Here is a 17,829-nt window from a genome sequence, read left to right on the forward strand (position 1 = left end):
TATAATAAAAAAAAAAAAAAATAGAAAAAAAAATACACTCTCTTACACACACACACAATTAGGAAATTACTATAAACTGGATCTAGAAGTTGGCAAGTTTAAGAATCAATTTTCACATGGAATGGTTAGATGGTAGAAAAACAGGAAAGAATTTGTCTGAAATCTGCAAAACACTAAATAATCATCACCTGAAAGGGAAAAATGAGTCTATACAGTTATAAACTATCCTCCAGTCTTTTTTACATGCTGTACTAAAACCCAGAAGAGAAGAAAAGGATTTTCTTAGTAACTTACTTTTTGTTGGATAATCCTTCTAAAGAAAACTGTTTATATCAATTATACTTTATTCTATTTTTTCTACAACTTGACTGACAAACCACAAAAGTGGGCAAATGAACCATGCAAACAAAAATTCTAACAAGGTAGAGCCACAGACTGGCATCTGGGATAGATCTTACTGGTTACACATTTGAAAGTACATCCAAGATCAAGGATAGGGAAGCCCCCCCCAACCTTTTTTTTTTTTTTTTTTAATAACACAGTCAAGGACACTTTGGTTTTTCAGCTGAAACCACAACTAGCCAAAGCTGGAAAATGTTACATCACCATCCATAATTCAACAACAAAAACGATGACTATCTAAAGAAGAATGGCCTAGAAAGCATCATCACTTCATGCTATGGGTTGAACTGTGCCCTCCAATAATGTTGTTGAAGTCTAACCACCAGTGCCTTAGAATGTGACCTAATTTGGAAACAGGGTTGTTGCAGATATAATTAGTTAAGATGAGGTTAAACTGGTGGGTGGGCCCCTAATTCAATATGACTGGTATCCTCACAAGAAGACAGCAATGTGAAGAAACAGGGAGAATGCCCTGTGAAGAGGGAAGCAGAGATTGGACTGATGCATTTACAATCCAAGGAACATCAAAGATGGCTAACCCTCATGAGCAGCTATGAGAAAGGTATGGAATAGAGTCTCCCTCAAAGCTCTCTTGGTTGGCAGGAGCCAACCCTGGTAACACCTTGATTTCTGATATCTAGGCTCCAGAACTATGAAAGAATAAATTTCTGTTGTTTTAAGTCACCCAGTTTGTGGTACTGCTATTATAGCAGCCCTAAGAAATGAATGCCTAATATCAATAAAAACTTTCAGATTTTAATCTTAAAAGTTTTCATAACTGTGAAAACTTAGAAGCAATTTGACCTTCAGTAGGTGAATGGATAAACAAAATGTGGTACATCATGCATAGGAGTATCATTCAGTAATAAAAAGAAATTAGCTATCAAGCCATGGAAAGACTTGAGGAATCTTAAAAGGATATTACTAAGTGAAAGAAGCCACTCTGTTCGGACTGCACACTAGATGATTCCTGCACACTACATGACATTCTGGAAAAGGCAAAAACGTGGACAAAGAAAAAGATTAGTGATTGCCTGATGTTCAGGGAGAGGGGAAAATGAAAGAGGTGATGCAAAGGGGATTTTTAGGGCACTGAAACTATTCTACATGATACAGTAACAATGAATATATGCCATCATACTTTTGTCAAAACCCATAGAATGTACACCACAAAGTATGAACCCTAATGCAAACTATGTATTTTAGTATTAATATAAAAATGTATCAGTATCGTTTCATCAGTTGTAACAAATGCACCACACAAGGTACATTCAACGGAATAAATGTCAATTCCTTAACTTTTCTGTAAAAACTTCCTGTATCTCTAAAGGGTAACACATTATTCTACACATCAGCTAAGTCATAATTTAATGCTTGCTTGACTCTCATATTTAATCTATTTCTACATTTTGTCATGTCTCTTCCTTTCATTTCCCACACCACTAATATAGCCCCACTTTTCCATCCATAAGGACTAGCCCCACACCTTCTGATGTGTCCTTCTGAGCTATACTTCAGACAGTCCTTTCCAATAAATGATGGCTCATAATAGATTATCTGCCAAAAACAAGAAAAACAGAAGATAGGTAGATAGATATATTATCTAAATTTCTTTCATTTCACCTCATACGAAGGAGAATGAGCCCAGTTTATGTACTGTTTTTAGAAGATCATTATTCATTCAGTGCCATTAACACTCTTGAAAGGTAAGTAGTATTAATATGCCCATTTATAAATGGGATAATTGACCCTTATAGAAGTTAAGGAACTTTTCCAAGGTGACATATATCTCCCAACAGTGGCTGGAATTTGAACAGATGTCTGATTACACTAAGACCATGATCATAACATAACATCCCAAGCAAGCAAGGGATATGAAGGACCACAGGCTGAGAAAGAGATCAGAACAAGAGGTAAAAATGTGGGAGTCATTCAAAAAGAGATGACAGCTGAAACCACAAAGAAGAAAGAGAACATGGAAGAAAGAGAGTGGGGAAAACAAGGGATGACGAAGACTTTAGCATTACCCCACTTATAAAAGAAGGAACAGCAAAGTACACAGAGGAGGGGAGGGCAGATGAGAAAGGAACCACATATTGTCACCAGATTTGAAACCTGGAATCATTATCTTTGACTCCTCTCTCCCCATAATCTGCAATGTTCAGGTAGCTTTGTGTACATTACACTCACCTATAATTTTTTCAGATTTGTTTTTTACCAAGCATTATGTCATTATCCTAGTACATGTCCTTTAGCAACTTTTACTTGGAATTATTCCAATAGCCTCCAAACATGTCTTCATTCTTTCCATTCTACCTGCCCTTAACTAGTATCACCTCTTTATGTACCCACAGCCTCTTCTATCACCCCACCTACTATCGCCAACAAATGGGAGCTTATTATTCACAATGTTCTTCTGTCCTTGGATTTTTAATCTATCTTGAAAAACAAATAGAGATCCACCATTCATTTCAGACTGCACATATTCAATAGTAAACATAAAAATAATCTTAAAATCATCCTCCCCACTGAAAGGCATTTATATTGTTTCTAGACTTGTCATTACAAACTTGAGGATTATCTTGTCAAATTTTAACTATATTTATAGAATAAGCAAAAATTAAAATCTTAAAAATACCTAGCTTTTCTGTTCGAATCAAGGTATGTCTTTCTATTTTAGTATTCATCTTTACCACTCAGCAGTTTTAAAGTTTCTTCACATAGTTTCTGCATATTTAAGTTTATTCCTAGATATTTTACATTTTTAGTTATTATAAATAGAAGTTTTCTTTCTCTTATATTAGCATATTTATAATAGAAAGCTATAATTCTTATATATAAATTTTGCCTTTTAGTGTGCCTTGTAATTTTTCTTGGAAGTCAGACATGTAAAAGGTACTAGGTAAAAAGAACTGAGGTAAACAGGCCTTTGGTGATGTGGTGAAGCAAGAGGGAAACTGTAAGATACTCGATACACATTACTCGAGGAGCTTGTATTTTCTCAACTGCATATATGTCTATAATCAATATACAGTATGTTTTGTGTATTAAAATTTACTTAGCTAGATACCTTTCTGTCATAGAATATACCACAATTTATTATCAAATGATGTACATTTATCATGCACACAAATAATGTGTAAGTAAGATCTTTATTCCAGTCTCCTGGAATAAATGTGGGACTTTTTACATTAGTAAAACTGGAACTGCTAAGAAGAATGAGCATTTGTAGATATTGCTATAGTTCTCTCTACTGTGGCTGTTTCAGCACTGCATGAGAATTCCCACTGCCCCACTTTTCAGACAGTCCTTGGTATTATCAGACTTGTTAATTGTTTTGATATGATGAATGTGAAATAAGTTTTTTCAGTTGCTTTAAAAATGACATATCCCTGATTCCCTGATTATACTGAGGTTTAACATTTTAAAATATATTGGTTAAACATTATGTATATATTTTTCCTTGAATTTGTTGTTCATAGACTTTCTCAATTTTCTGTTGGACTGCATTTTCTCTTATTAATTTGTAGGTGTTCTTTGCATATTTGGGTACTAATCTTTTATCAGTTACACATATTCTTTGCAAGTCTACTATCCCAAAATGTGATTTGTCTTTTCATAGTCTTCACATATGGAATCTGTCACTAAAGTTAGTAAATTTTAGCACAATAAAAATAATAATCTTTTCTTTAAAATACCTTAGAGTCTTACTTTAAATATTCTTCCTGATATCATAAATCATAACAATATTGTCATATATTTTCTTCTGAAATTTTAAAGTTTTTATTTTCAGTTTTAGGTTTTCAATCTAATGAATCCAGTTGGTGTGCGTGAGTTAGAAATTCAACCTCTTCTGTTTTTAAACATGGTCAACCTAGCATTGATTACCAAATAGTTCATTCTTTCTCCCACTGATTTGTTATACTACATCTGTCATATACAGAGTTCCTACAGACATCAGTCTGTTCCTAAACTTGACTGATTTATTCCTATTCTGATTTACTTTAGCTTTATGCCTGATTGGGTGAATCTCCCCACTTTATTTTTCTTCTGGGTTCATCGTGACCTTTTACCTTGGCATAAATTTTAGAGTCAGCTAAAACTTTGCCAAGTGCTGCAAAACAAACTTTTGAATTTTTTTGAAATTATATTCAATTAATAGATATATTTGAAAATATTTTGCATCTCCAGACTACTGAATTTACTCATCCTATTATTTATTCTTTTAGCTTCTTTAATAAAGTTTTATAACTTTCTTCATCTAGTTCTTCCATATCTCATTTTAACTTATTCCTAAGCAAAGTACTTTTGTTGCTGTTGTAACTGGGATCTTCTTTAAATCACATTTTCTAAACATTTTTGCTAAGGTATAGAAGCATGATCTTTTTATGTTGTCTTGTATCCGGCAATAGTGGTAAGCTATATAATTAGTTCTGGTAGTTTGTATATAGATTTTCTCAGATTTCCCATACAGACAATCCTCTACAAATAATGAAAGTTTTGTTTATTCCTTTCATTTCTTGTATCATTTATTATTTTTCTTTACTTATTTTACTGGCTAGGATTTCCAGCATAATGCTGAATAACAGTGGCAATAGTAATCATCACGTTTCTAAGCTTAATGAACATATTTCTAGTATTTCATTATTAAGTGTGAGGCTTATTGTAGAGTTCTGATGGATATCCTTTATCTGGCTAAGGTTGATTTTTTCAATTCCTAGGTTCTTAAGAGTTGATATTGTTTGTAAGGGAGGGCGTGATGTTAATCATAAATAAATGCTAACAATCATTTCTTCTCTATTAAAATAATCATTATGTGATAGACACTATTTACTATCTAACATATGCTCTATGAGACGCCTTAACTCATTCTAAATAGATCTGCATATTTTCAGTACATGTTAATATCACATTCACGGACATAGTCTAACTGAAAAATAATTCAATTGGCCGGGTGCGGTGGCTCACGCCTGTAATCCCAGCACTTTGGGAGGCCGAGGTGGGTGGATCACGAGATCAGAAGATCGACATCCTGGCTAACACGGTGAAACCCCATCTCTACTAAAAATTCAAAAAATTAGCCAGGCGTGGTGGCGATCGCCTGTAATCCCAACTACTCAGGAGGCTGGGGCAGGAGAATCAACTGAACCTGGGAGGCAGAGGTTGCAAGTGAGCCAAGATGTCACCAGTGCACTCCAGCCTAGGGGACAGAGTGAGACTCCCTCTTGAAAAAAAAAAAAATCCAATTATCTCTGGCCTTTAGTTTGTAAAGGAAATATGCATGACAAATTTTGAAGACATAGACACATTTGCCTGATTTAAGCTATTACATACTTCAAGACAAGACAGATGGTTAAGAACAAAATATATCCTTTATCATACACATGTACATAAGATATCTAAAACAAAGACATAAAAGACATAATTCTATTTAATATTTAATTCTGAATTGTTGACAAACATTGGTATAAAACCACAGGCTTCACAAAGGAAAGGAACTATTACATAGCTTGACTTTTATCTTTCAATAGCCACCATTTGAGGCACATACTTTAATTAAAACTCAGCGCTATAAAAATTATAACTTACAAATAAGTAAAGCTATGCATTTGAATTTCAAAATCCTATATTTTATGGGATTTATTCTCCAGTGAGCAAATAAACAACCAGACATAAGTTCCCTGGGTTCTTAATTCTACTAAGTGGCCAACTTCAGAAATATGTTCTAGTAAAAACAAGCCTAATTTTAAAAATTGCAAATGAGTTATTTCTTTAAAATACATTACTTAAAATTCTATATAAAAGAATACTACATTTTTAAGTTTTAAAACTGAAATTAAATAAGTTTTACTTCCAGAGGGAGAACAACTGAAGTAAAGAGAAAACACTCTACAATTATGTCACCAGAAAAGCATAATTCCATTTACAAAGCCTGGATTTGTGCCCAGTTTTTCCGAAATACATCTACCAGATTACATCTGTATGAGACTTTTTCCATAACAAACAAGGATAACAAGGCAAAAAAGTAATATAAATAGAATTCCACTTGAAAAATCAAAGTTCAACATATATCTAGACTAGTTCCATCCCCAGCCCATTTTCCATTCTGCTTTACCAATGCAGAGGCAACAAATCTTGTTTGAATACAAAATTCTTAATAGAAAAAGCTTTCATATTTAGCTGTTAATCTACTAAGGCACTATCCTTTCAGGAAAGTGCCATTATACAGTACCTATAGCAAAAAACCTACACAATTTAATCTTTTTAATGAAACTGGATTAGCTTTTCAATGTATTATGTTCTCTACACTTTCTGTTTAAAAGCTGTTACTAAAGGAGCTTATAAAATGTGAAGGCTCAAGACACAAATAAGCAATGAGGCTGTGTGAAGAACTGGAAGCCTAGAGGTTAACCAACTTCAAATCATCTGTGATGATAATTTTCAATAACATTACACCAAACCCTTCATCATACACCTAAGAGCCAAACCATAGTCAGTCAAAATGCAACACATCACTGTCTGCAGTTAGTTTTGCCTATAATTAAAACACTACCATTTTATGGTTGCTAAAGGTATACACATGAAAAGCAATCATCGTCAATTTAAAAAATTGAGAAAGGAAATCAAATTTTATTATAAAACACTCCTTTTCTGGTTACTTAGAAAAGCATTTCTCAAATATTTATTAAGAAAGTAATATTGAAACCACTATTTTCATCCCCCAAAATGTATAAAAGATATTCCTTTTTAATCAAGAAAATTTCACTTAGCATTTAAAAAAGCTTAGCAGCAAAATTGTAGGAGAAGTCTCTCCCAGTAATGTATCCTACAAGAGTATGAATGACATGAGACAAAATAAGGGCAACAGCCAACCGTGCCGCTAAGCACATGATTTCATTTACCCTTTCTGACTGTCAAGTTTTTCATTTGTCAAATGGGAATAGTAACAAGTGGATCACAGGATTGTTGAGAAAGTTAAAAGAGATGAGTCATGTATGAATATCTACCACAGTAGCAGGCTAGACATTTTTTTTAATTATTAGAAGCACATCCCTTCTCCCACCCCAACCTTCCCTGCAAAAGAAATCCACATATACATTTGAAATCAGGCTGAATTTTTTAAACGATACTAACATTTAATTTAATGTTACTCATTCATCTCCCTCCAGCAATTGAAGACTATAATTCAAGTAAAGATACATTTAACAACTAAAGATACCTTTAAAAATGAGAAAAATGGGTAACATGTAGCTTAACAACATGGTACTTTTCCTTTTTTCTCTGCCCCTTTAAGCACTCTCCTAGGGAAAGAACAGTTAACCTTTGTTGCCTAAAACCATATTCTCCTTAATCTAACAGCTATCTGCTTATTCAGCAAATAAAAATTATGTGAGGGTCTTCCTAAATTGTGAAAGATCCTAAATTAGTAAGGCATTAACGGGGATACATTGAAACAATTTCTGCAAACAGACCTGATGTATAAATTTGACAGACTCCCTTTGTAACCTAGTGCTACGGTAGTCACGTAATTCAGGACACTTATGTCCAACGTTAAACCTGAAATGACAACAGGCATAAAGAGGTCTATTCCAGACAAATGTGCATTTATAATCACCCTACCCATTGTATTATCTCAAAATTGTACATGTGCAAAATGACCTTTTGCTTCAGAAGCAAAAGGCTTTGTTACTTTTTCTTTTGTAAAAAAAAGTAACAACTAAACACACCTAGTGGCTAGATATTGTTTTCCAAAAAAAAGAACCAGGGCTCCTATGAAAACTGAATGATGATTCTAGAACTGAGAGAGGAAATATATATTATGAGTCTGGAGCATCTTGTCAGGCCAGAAAATAAGCAATGGTTCAAAAAACACAATGACGAGAGTATGGCAAAGGAACAAAAGATCTGACTGAAAGAACTCTCGATTTGAAGCTAGAATCAATAAAGTTGTTCTGGATTGTAACAAAAAGTATAAAATAAATATCCATGAATCCATAATAAGATAAATAAAAGATTAAACAAATCAATAAATGGGAGAAACAAATCTCCCATGCAGATTTCAAAAAAATGCTGTTAGATGTTCCACCCTCAAGGAGGTAGAGTATAACCCCCTACTCCTTAAGTGTGGGCTGTGCATAGCAACTTCTTTCCAAAAAGTACAGTATGTGGGTAGGGGAGGGCTCAGGGAATAATTACAGTGAAAAAACTTAACACTGCCTCAACCAAGTGATCAAGGTTAACATCAGCAGTGATGTCATGTTGATAGTACGTAGCCTTAATAAAATGTGATGAAATGGCACTTTACCTCTGTGACCTTCCTCCCCAAAACACATAACCCCAGTTGAATAATGAGTAAAATGTCATATGGTCTATAAAATACCATCAAGTCATCAAAAACAAGATACAGTCTGATAGAGTCATCAAAAACAAGAAAAGTCTAAGAAACTGTCTCAGCCAAGAGAAACCTAAGAAGACATAACTACTAAATGTAATGTGGCATCCTGCATGGGTAAGATCCTAGAACAAAAAGAACATTAGGTAAAAACTAAGGATATTTGAATAAAGTGTGAACTTTAATAATAACGTATCAATATTGGTTCATTATGTGGAACAAATGTAGCTTACTAATACAAGATGTTATAATGGGTGAAACTGGATGCAAAGTAGATGGGAACTCTGCATTATCTTTGCAATTTTTCTATGACTCTAAAACTGTTCCAAAATTAAAAGTTTAAGAAAAATTAGAAAACCTTAAAATATTTTATATAGAGATTAACTTTATGCACTATGGCCCTCATTTTGCCCAAATATAAGCCAGTCATTCACTATTTATGATATTCATGGTGTCCTGAGGAAATGATGGAGGTCTACATGCAGAGAGAAGTTGACAGTGGAGAATCCTTCATCTGTCCATTTTCAGCATCCTGCAGTGTACTGCACTTCACATGTATGTCGAGTTAAGTAGTTTAAACTAGTACTCGCAAGTATACACAAATGGTTTAAAATGTCTCAGACAAGAAAAAGCAGGTAGAACAGAGGCATAAGCAAATAGCCAAAATGACACTCCTTCATTCCTCGTATGAGTTTTTTTATCAGTCACAGTATGAGGTTAGTCGTTATTTAATGATGCTTTTAACTAATGAAATGTGACCAGAAGTAGGCCAAGACATTTCAAAATTATTAAGTAGTCTATCAGCCCTTAGTGGATTTTTATTAACATAATGAATAAACAAACGTTAGATACATATATTTTAAAATAGTAACAACTTGAGAAGCAACAACGGATTTATAACCATTCTTGTTAACAATGAACCCTGCCCTTTGTATGAAGATAATGGCTAATGATAGCATGAAGTTTTCATAATTAGCACAAGATATATCCAGATTACGAAGATAAGACTTTCTAATTTTTAGTGATGTTTAAAATCATGCTACTCCCAATCTAATATTTTATGAAATTTCACAAAAGGTAATGACAAATATGCAGAAGATTTTACGGATGTTGTCTTCTTGTTGAATTCTGTTTTGACAATGAAATGGATGAAAAAGATGTAAGTATCCTCAACATACGCTCAACAGCAAATGACTTCCTTAAGGAAAACAATGTTGTAGCTAAAATTGTGTAAGTGTAACCAGTGAGAAAGCAGCCACTTGTTTGGAATAACCTGCATATTGTGCACATGTACCCTAGAACATAAAGTATAATAATAAAAATAAAAAAAAAAAAAGATTCTGACATGCTGTCCATCATATGAGGATACAAGAATACATACCCTCATCAGATAATGGATTTACCAGAACCTTGATCTTGGACTTCCCAGCTTCCAGAACCATGAGAAATAAATGTTTATTGTTTTGTGTTTTTTAGGAAAAAAAAAGATTATGAAGTAAGGTTAAAGGGTTAGCACTACACATATAATTCATTTTCTCAATCATTCATAGACAAGCAGTTATAGAAAAGTAGATGAACCCAGAAATGTACAGCGTGCTACAGGATATCACTAATGTGGTTAATTTCATAGAAACGAGACCTTTAATAAATAGAGGAATACTTACAAACTATAATGAGATGTGTAGGAACTATCACACAGTATTTAAGTGACTTAGCTCCCGAACTGGACTGCATGGGCTGGAACACCGGCAATAGAATTTATTAGCTATGAGATCTTGGACACATTACTTAATCTCTACAAGTTATTATCATCTGTAGACTGGTGACAGAATTGGTGACAGTTTTACAAGAGATAATTCATGTATAGCACTTAGAACAATGCTTGGCACATAGTATGTATTCCATAAATGTTAGCTATTATTGGTTACTATTATGAGAATAATCATAAAAATCTTTTATACCACAAAAAATTCATTAATCATCTTTTGGCAAAGAACTTAGAGGTGATCAACCTCAGAGATGAATTACACATTTTTCTTTTACAAATAAGTAAGCATTCCAAATTTGCTGGCCTATTCTGTGATATTTTGTAAACCAGGGTCTATGAGAATACTCCATCAGTATCTCCTGCTAAATTAGTTATATTGATAGTGTTGGCCACAAATATCTAACAGAAAGTACTTGATCAGAACTTTAAAATAGTATACATACCCTCAAATCAGGAGAAAAGTTGTCAGCAGAAGTTGAAATGGAATCTGATGACACAACAGAAGCTGATTTTGTATGCACTGAATTCTCTGAATGAGAAGTGGAGGCACTACAAAATACAAAAGTACAGTATGTTGGAAAAGTGGGGACTTCAAAGACCAGTTTCAGACATTGTATTTAATATAACTCCAATACTTATTAAAATTCCCACAGCCAACTAAGTTCTGCTTTGCCTATTCAATCTTATTTCTAAATCTTAACAAATTACAAACTGTTCCTGCTGGGTCAAGTATTCTTATGATCTAAGTTCCCTCTGGACACACTCCCAATACTCATGAAGACACTCCAGGATAATTCCTTCTTTTTATCCATTCACCCATCCATTCATTCATCCAAAGAACATTATTAAGTGGTCCAATGTACAAAACCACTACACCAGGCACTGTGATTTGAAAATAAATACGACATCATCCCCATGTTCATGAAGCTCACAAGCTTGTGACACAGACAAGTAAATAAGTGGTGCAATGTGATGACTCTAAATAGAAACACATACATACATACACACACACACACACACACACACACACAAACACCCCACATACATACAAGTATCTATGGGAGAAAAGAAAAGGAAGCAGCCAATTCTGGCCAGAAAGTCCAGGGAAGACTTCTCAGAGGAGATGATATTCAAACTGAGTCTCAAAAGATAGGAGATCATCAGACAAACATGGAAATTTCAAAAACTAACAAAAGGCAATGCAAAGGTATAGAAGTATCAAAGTCTACAGAACATCTGAGACACTACAAATAGTTGAGTAAGGCTGAATGGATAAAAGAGCAGATAAAGATGGAAAGAGAAGCTCTTCTTTGTACCTTGTACCTTCCCACCACATCAAACAGCCCTGCCTTAAGTATCTACTTCTTCCATTATAAGTAATTACTCCACAGTTACTTTTACTTTCTTAAATTCCTATAGAGGTTTTTTTTTTTTTTTTGAGACAGAGTTTCACTCGTCACCCAGACTGGAGTGCAATGGTGCGATCTCATGTCACTGCAACCTCTGCCTCCCAGGTTCAAGCGATTCTCCTGTCTCAGCCTCCTGAGTAGCTGGGATTACAGGCACCTGCCCCCACACCCGATTAATTTTTTAATTTTTGTAGAAACGAGGTTTCACCATGTTGGCCAGGCTGGTCTTGAACTCCTGACCTCAAGTGATGCGCCCGCTTCGGTCTCCCAAAGTGCTGGGATTACAGGTGTGAGCCACCGTGCCTGGCCAAACTTTTGATACCTGATCACACTTTTATTGTTTATTTTATCTCACCAACTAGTGCCCCAAGAACAAAAATTATGTCTCTTTTTTGGGGGGGGGAAGAGCACGGGGGAGAAATGAGGTCTCACTATGTTATCCAGGCTGTTCTCCTCAAACTCCTGGCCTCAAACGATCCTCTCACTCAGCCTCCCAAAGTGTCGGGATTTCACGCATGGGCTACCATGCTCAAGCCTACTTCTTTTTTATTTTCCACAAAATCTACTTCAGGACCTGTGTACACTGTTAATATGTATTATGCTTGTTAAATTTAAAAATCTGTGACAATATGCCACAAACTGAATAACTGATTCATTTCCTCTTATCAGTAAAACAAAGTTAAAATTATTTAAGGTAAGATCAATGGTAGAAAAACCTCAAATACCTTGAATTGAGTCTTTAAGTTCAGATTTTCAAAAATGTATTTTTCTAAAACATATTAAAAGTCTTCCATATACCAGAAGTCAAAATTTTTTTCACTAGATTTTGAGGAAATACTTCACCTTTGAGTTGTGATAGTATTAAGAACCATTTAGCTTTAAAACAAATTCCATTTATTCATTACAAACCTGTCTATAACAAGAATAACTAAAATACTTATACAATGTGAAAATCACCTCCCCAAAAAAGAAACTGTCATTTCATTTAAATGAACGAAAACTGGTATTCCAGTGCAAACACAACATAGTATTTCCAACAACTTATACTATTATACAAAAAAGTAGTCATAAGAAATTATATTACATAGTTTTATAATGTAAAGAAAGAAAAAGTGATAGGCTGTGAATGTTTTCCTTTTTCTTTGTATCTAAATTCTGATTAAATGTCATTTTCCTTAAAATAACAGGTAAAATAACCAAATTTTAAGCACAGTACTTTGACAGACATTGTTAGCTTCCTACTTCAAATAGATTTCCCCTTTCTCCCTGACTTTGATCAGGGTAGTTTGTGCCCTGCCGAAGGTAAGAGGCTTGCTATTCTCTTCCTTGTGGCTAGGAGAGCCATGTGAGTCAATTCCAGTCAGTGGGATTTAGTGGGAAATCTGCTAATGGTTATAGAAACCTTTTATTTTCTTAATAAAGGGGAGCAGAAACAGCAGGGCAGTCTTTATCCTTTCCCATTTCTCTTGCCTGAAATAAGAATGTAAAGTTGGAAACACAAGAGCCATCTTATAAACATTAGCAAGATGCTGGCCTGCCAAGGACAGGGAGCCAAAGAATAGGATGAGCATAGGTTTTTGTAGGATGAGCATAGATTTTTGTAGCATCACTAGGCCAACAACTCTCTACCTCTGGAATTCTTGTTATGGAACATAAATGGGTGAGCACGGCTGTGTGTGCCTGTAGTCCAAGATGCTTGAGAGACCGAGACAGAAAGATCACTTGAGCCCAGGAATTTGAGACCAGCCTGGGCAACATGCCAAGAATCCATCTCAAAAAATTAATTAAATAAAATTAAAATTTTTTCATAAAATAAATAAACTAAAATGTTTAAAATCTCTGCAATAGAGTCTGTTCTATACAGTCAAACACAATATAGCAATCAACATCTCATAAAGTCTAGTTAAGGCAAGTTCAAATGTATAATGCTATTTTATATGCATATGCCCTTCTGGGAGAACAGAAAACCTCTTAAAGGCAATTGAATATAACTTGAAATTATAGATAGTGTATTATCTAGAAGAATAATACTGACAGAAAGACTATTGTAGCACGTAGCGCCAAGAAACCAAATGGCTCTCTGGTTGGGTGTGGTGGCTCACGCCTATAATCCCAGCACTTTGGGAGGCCGAGGAGGATGGATCGCTTGAGCCCAGGAGTTTGAGACTAGCCTGGGCAACATGGTGAAACCCCCTCTCTACTAAAAATAAAAAATTAGCCAGTAGTGGTGGCACATGCCTGTAGTCCCAGCTACTCAGGAGGCTGAAGCATGAGAATCATGTGAACCTGGCAGGTAGAGGTTGCAGTGAGCTGAGATCACACCACTTCCCTCCGGCCTGGACAACAGAGCAAGACTCTGTCACCAAAAAAACAAAAAACTAAAAAAAAAAAAACAAATGGCTCTTTAGAGCCAAAGTATAAAGTAAATAAATTTAAGAGAGATAAAATAACAAATCCAGGTACTGGAACTTGTACTTTGCAGTCTCAGATTCAAAGAATCAGTCTTTCAAGCCAAAGTGTGGTAAACAGCCTTTAATTATTACCTTCTCTTTTCAGACACACATAAACACAGGCAGATATTATGATCCACAATGTTATAGCTGAATAAGCACTAATGTATATTTCTGTGTAACCAATCTAAAAAGGGTTTCACTCTCCAGGCAAATATTGAGGAGCTGGAGGGGTACAGTGTGGGAATGCATCATAGTACTGTTCTTGTGATTATGGCAGAAACACGTGCGCGCGCACGCACGCACACACACACGAACACACACACACAGAGAGAGAAAGAGGCAGAGAGGGGGGAGAGAGGGAGGAGAGAGAGCACACAGGAGAGAGGGAGAGAGAGAACGAGAGAGAGACAGCGTGTGAGAGAGCGAGGAATCACGCAGGCGCACACGAGCGCAGCGGAACTGTTAAAACTTCTGGTATAAACGTGAAGTGCTGCCTTTAGCAGCTACTCAGACTGAAGGTGACCATGGGCACACTAGGATGCATAGTTCTCTTTTCTGTAGTTGTTTGTTTTCTTCTGTCATACTGGCTCTGTGCATGCTTGTAGTCACCATAGCTACCGGTATAACACACGCTAATTTCCACCGCTTTTTTTCCACTTCTCCCTTGCTCATCTTGAAGTCAAGCTCTCTATGTTTATTTTTTATGAACTGTTCCACAAACAAGCTCTGTATTTCCCAAAATTCATGCCTTTGCTTCAGGGCTTTCCAAAATAGAATGTTCCTTTACCCTAATCTATTTAATAACATCCTACCTACCCTCTAAGACCTGGTTTAAAAAACTAGCTTCTCCAAGAAGTCTTGGAGTCTTCCAAGAAGGTCTTCCAGTTGGAACTAAACTCTCAGTCTTCTACACTTTCATAGACTATCTATAACTGCACTTAACACCTCCCACATTAGACTAGAGAACTTCAGTTACATGGCCACCTCTTTTTAAAAATTACAAACTCCAAAGAATAAGAATCTTGCAATTAGCAAGGCATTTGAACTTGGAGCAGAAACTGCAGTCTCTAACCTCATTAAGTAACCAATACCATTTTGGTCCTCAGATTTCCTAGGCCTACACACTTCACCTCAGTCCATCCAGACATTCCTGTTTTCCTTGTCAACCTGGGCCTCTCTTCCACATGCTAAAACTTCTACTCAACACTCTGTCGCATATGTTCATTACCATATTACTGTGTGTTTCCTACACCCCACTTTTCTCTGTCCAAGCCTTTCTTCAACTACTAACTCGCTTCCTAATCTTCATCTGAATGTTTTCATCCACAGTGAATAAACTCCCCTATATCTTTAACAGGATTCTCCCCTTCACCTCTGCCTCAACTGAGCTCCCCTCATAGGAATCCACTTCCCTGCAGACTTTAATAAGAAACTCTTTTCTTTTCCCACATCTAACAGTGCCCAAAGATGAAACAAGCATTTTCCCAGCTGAACTTTCAGGCTTCTACATTAGTATTATTTTTGCATCTTCATATATAAAAGCCTTCTTCCTCTAAGGTTCATGGCTTTTCAGTATACAACCTCCTTGTTACTATCATCCACCCACCCATCCTCCTCACTCACTAAGGGTTTTCTCATCTGGCTCACTTTCTTCTCCAGCATTTCTTTCTACTCCAAAGCTGCCATCATTATGGGAATTTTATTATCCATAAACTATCAACCATCTAGCTCAAAATTCCTCAATTCCTACATCCCTCATACACATTCCCACTTCAGCAATGTACATTTTGTTATTACACCTTGGACTTTATCATTTCTGGGAATTACCCTGCCACCATAATCTTAAACTTGAGGAAATTAATCTTTGACCAGATGCCGACCCTTTCTAAATATTTAACTTTCTTAACTTTCCCTTCATCTCATCTTCAACCTAGTAGAGCTACCCAGACCCTCAACATCTCTATTTTTTATTATCCCTCATGATTCATTGCCCTCCCTTGCCCACTTCACTTCCCTTCCTAACCATCAGTGTCCTTATATCCGTATCCATTAGCCATGACTGTCCTGCTAATCCCTAAATGTGGACCAACATAACCATCTTTCTTGGCTACTAGTAAAGGCAATCTTCAAACTGGGGCCACTTAAGACTTATAATTAGAAACATCAGCTAGGCCCAACACAGTGCTCAGTGATTCTCCCATTCCCCAAGTGACTTTTTTAAACCATAACCATCTTTTTCTCCCACACAGCTATCACATCCAATCAATCCAAAGTCCTGTACAGTCTACTTCCGTACCATCCCTTGGGTCTATCTTCTATCCTACTTTTTTATCATCCTAACACCACTTTTCTGGACTACTGCAAATTACTTGTCTCTTTTCTCCTACTCATCCAATATATTATCCCAAACCAAAACCAAAGTCATCTAAAACCCAAATCTGGTCATATCAATCCCTTGCTTAAATCTTCATTGATTCCTCACTGCCTACCAAATCAAGCCAAAACTCCTCAGCATAACACTCAGTTTTCGACAATCTGGCCCTTGTTCTACATATCCAGCTGTAGTTTTTACTCATCTGGAACCAATGGGAATGGCTTGCAGATTTCTTAAGTTCTCTAGCCATTTCATGCCTCTGTGCCTTTGATAACCCTATTGTCTCTGTCTCTAATGTCCTTTATAATCTTCCATGCCTTTTTTGTCCCATCTATCTTGTAGACATAACTACTGCTTCTTTTACTGTACACTGTACACTTTTCTATAATACCTGTAACATTATATTGCATTTACTCACTTAAAAGCTCCTCTCCCCACATATTGTTATTATTTACTATTTCAAGATTCTTTCTTTACTACAATCTGTGAGCAAACAACCTTCTCAAAATAAAATATGTAAAACATTGAAAACAGAATTCGTGGCACATGTAGCTATTATTATTTATGACAACTGAGTATTACTGCACACATATTATCCCTCAAGTCAGATTAGCTACATGAATAAAATTATAATGGCAGAAGTTCTAAGGCAAGAACTATAATTAGTGGCCTAATGTTTACGAAATAAGAACTTGAAGACGAAATACATCTCTTGAATGGCATTATGTTCAAAGTATTAGAAAAATAAATATTATTCCCACTATGGAAGCATGTGTCTTGGCATTGCAAATGCAGTTTAAAAGTGAAACTATCATAGAAGATTAAAGTTATCAAAAGAGTTTCTTGAAAATTTGAAGAAAAATAACTCCAATTTGAAATTGACTGCTTAAAATTACTTTTCTTCTATATAAAGAAAGCTCTTAAGTTCTAAAAAGGACTAAAAAGAAGAAGACAGTACTGGCCCGGCGCGGTGTGGCTCAAGCCTGTAATCCCAGCACTTTGGGAGGCCGAGACGGGCGGATCACAAGGTC

At 35.5% G+C, this 17,829-nt stretch overlaps 1 protein-coding gene across 4 annotated transcripts in view; it reads right to left on the minus strand.

Moving 5' to 3' along the window:
• MTMR2 (myotubularin related protein 2) overlaps positions 1-17,829 on the minus strand; it is a 93,074-nt gene that overhangs the window by 42,423 nt on the left and 32,822 nt on the right. For 2 of the 4 annotated variants that reach the window (XM_011926594.1, XM_011926595.1), the window contains one exon: positions 11,006-11,111. In XM_011926594.1, coding sequence (XP_011781984.1) covers positions 11,006-11,111 — 106 coding nt within the window. Of the gene's footprint in view, positions 1-5,503; positions 5,627-10,458; positions 10,532-11,005; positions 11,112-17,829 lie in introns of all 4 variants that reach the window. The other 2 variants (XM_011926597.1, XM_011926596.1) reach the window with 2 other exon arrangements.

The sequence above is a fragment of the Colobus angolensis genome, unplaced genomic scaffold, assembly GCF_000951035.1.
Source record: "Colobus angolensis palliatus isolate OR3802 unplaced genomic scaffold, Cang.pa_1.0 Scaffold7, whole genome shotgun sequence".
Taxonomy (NCBI): domain Eukaryota; kingdom Metazoa; phylum Chordata; class Mammalia; order Primates; family Cercopithecidae; genus Colobus; species Colobus angolensis.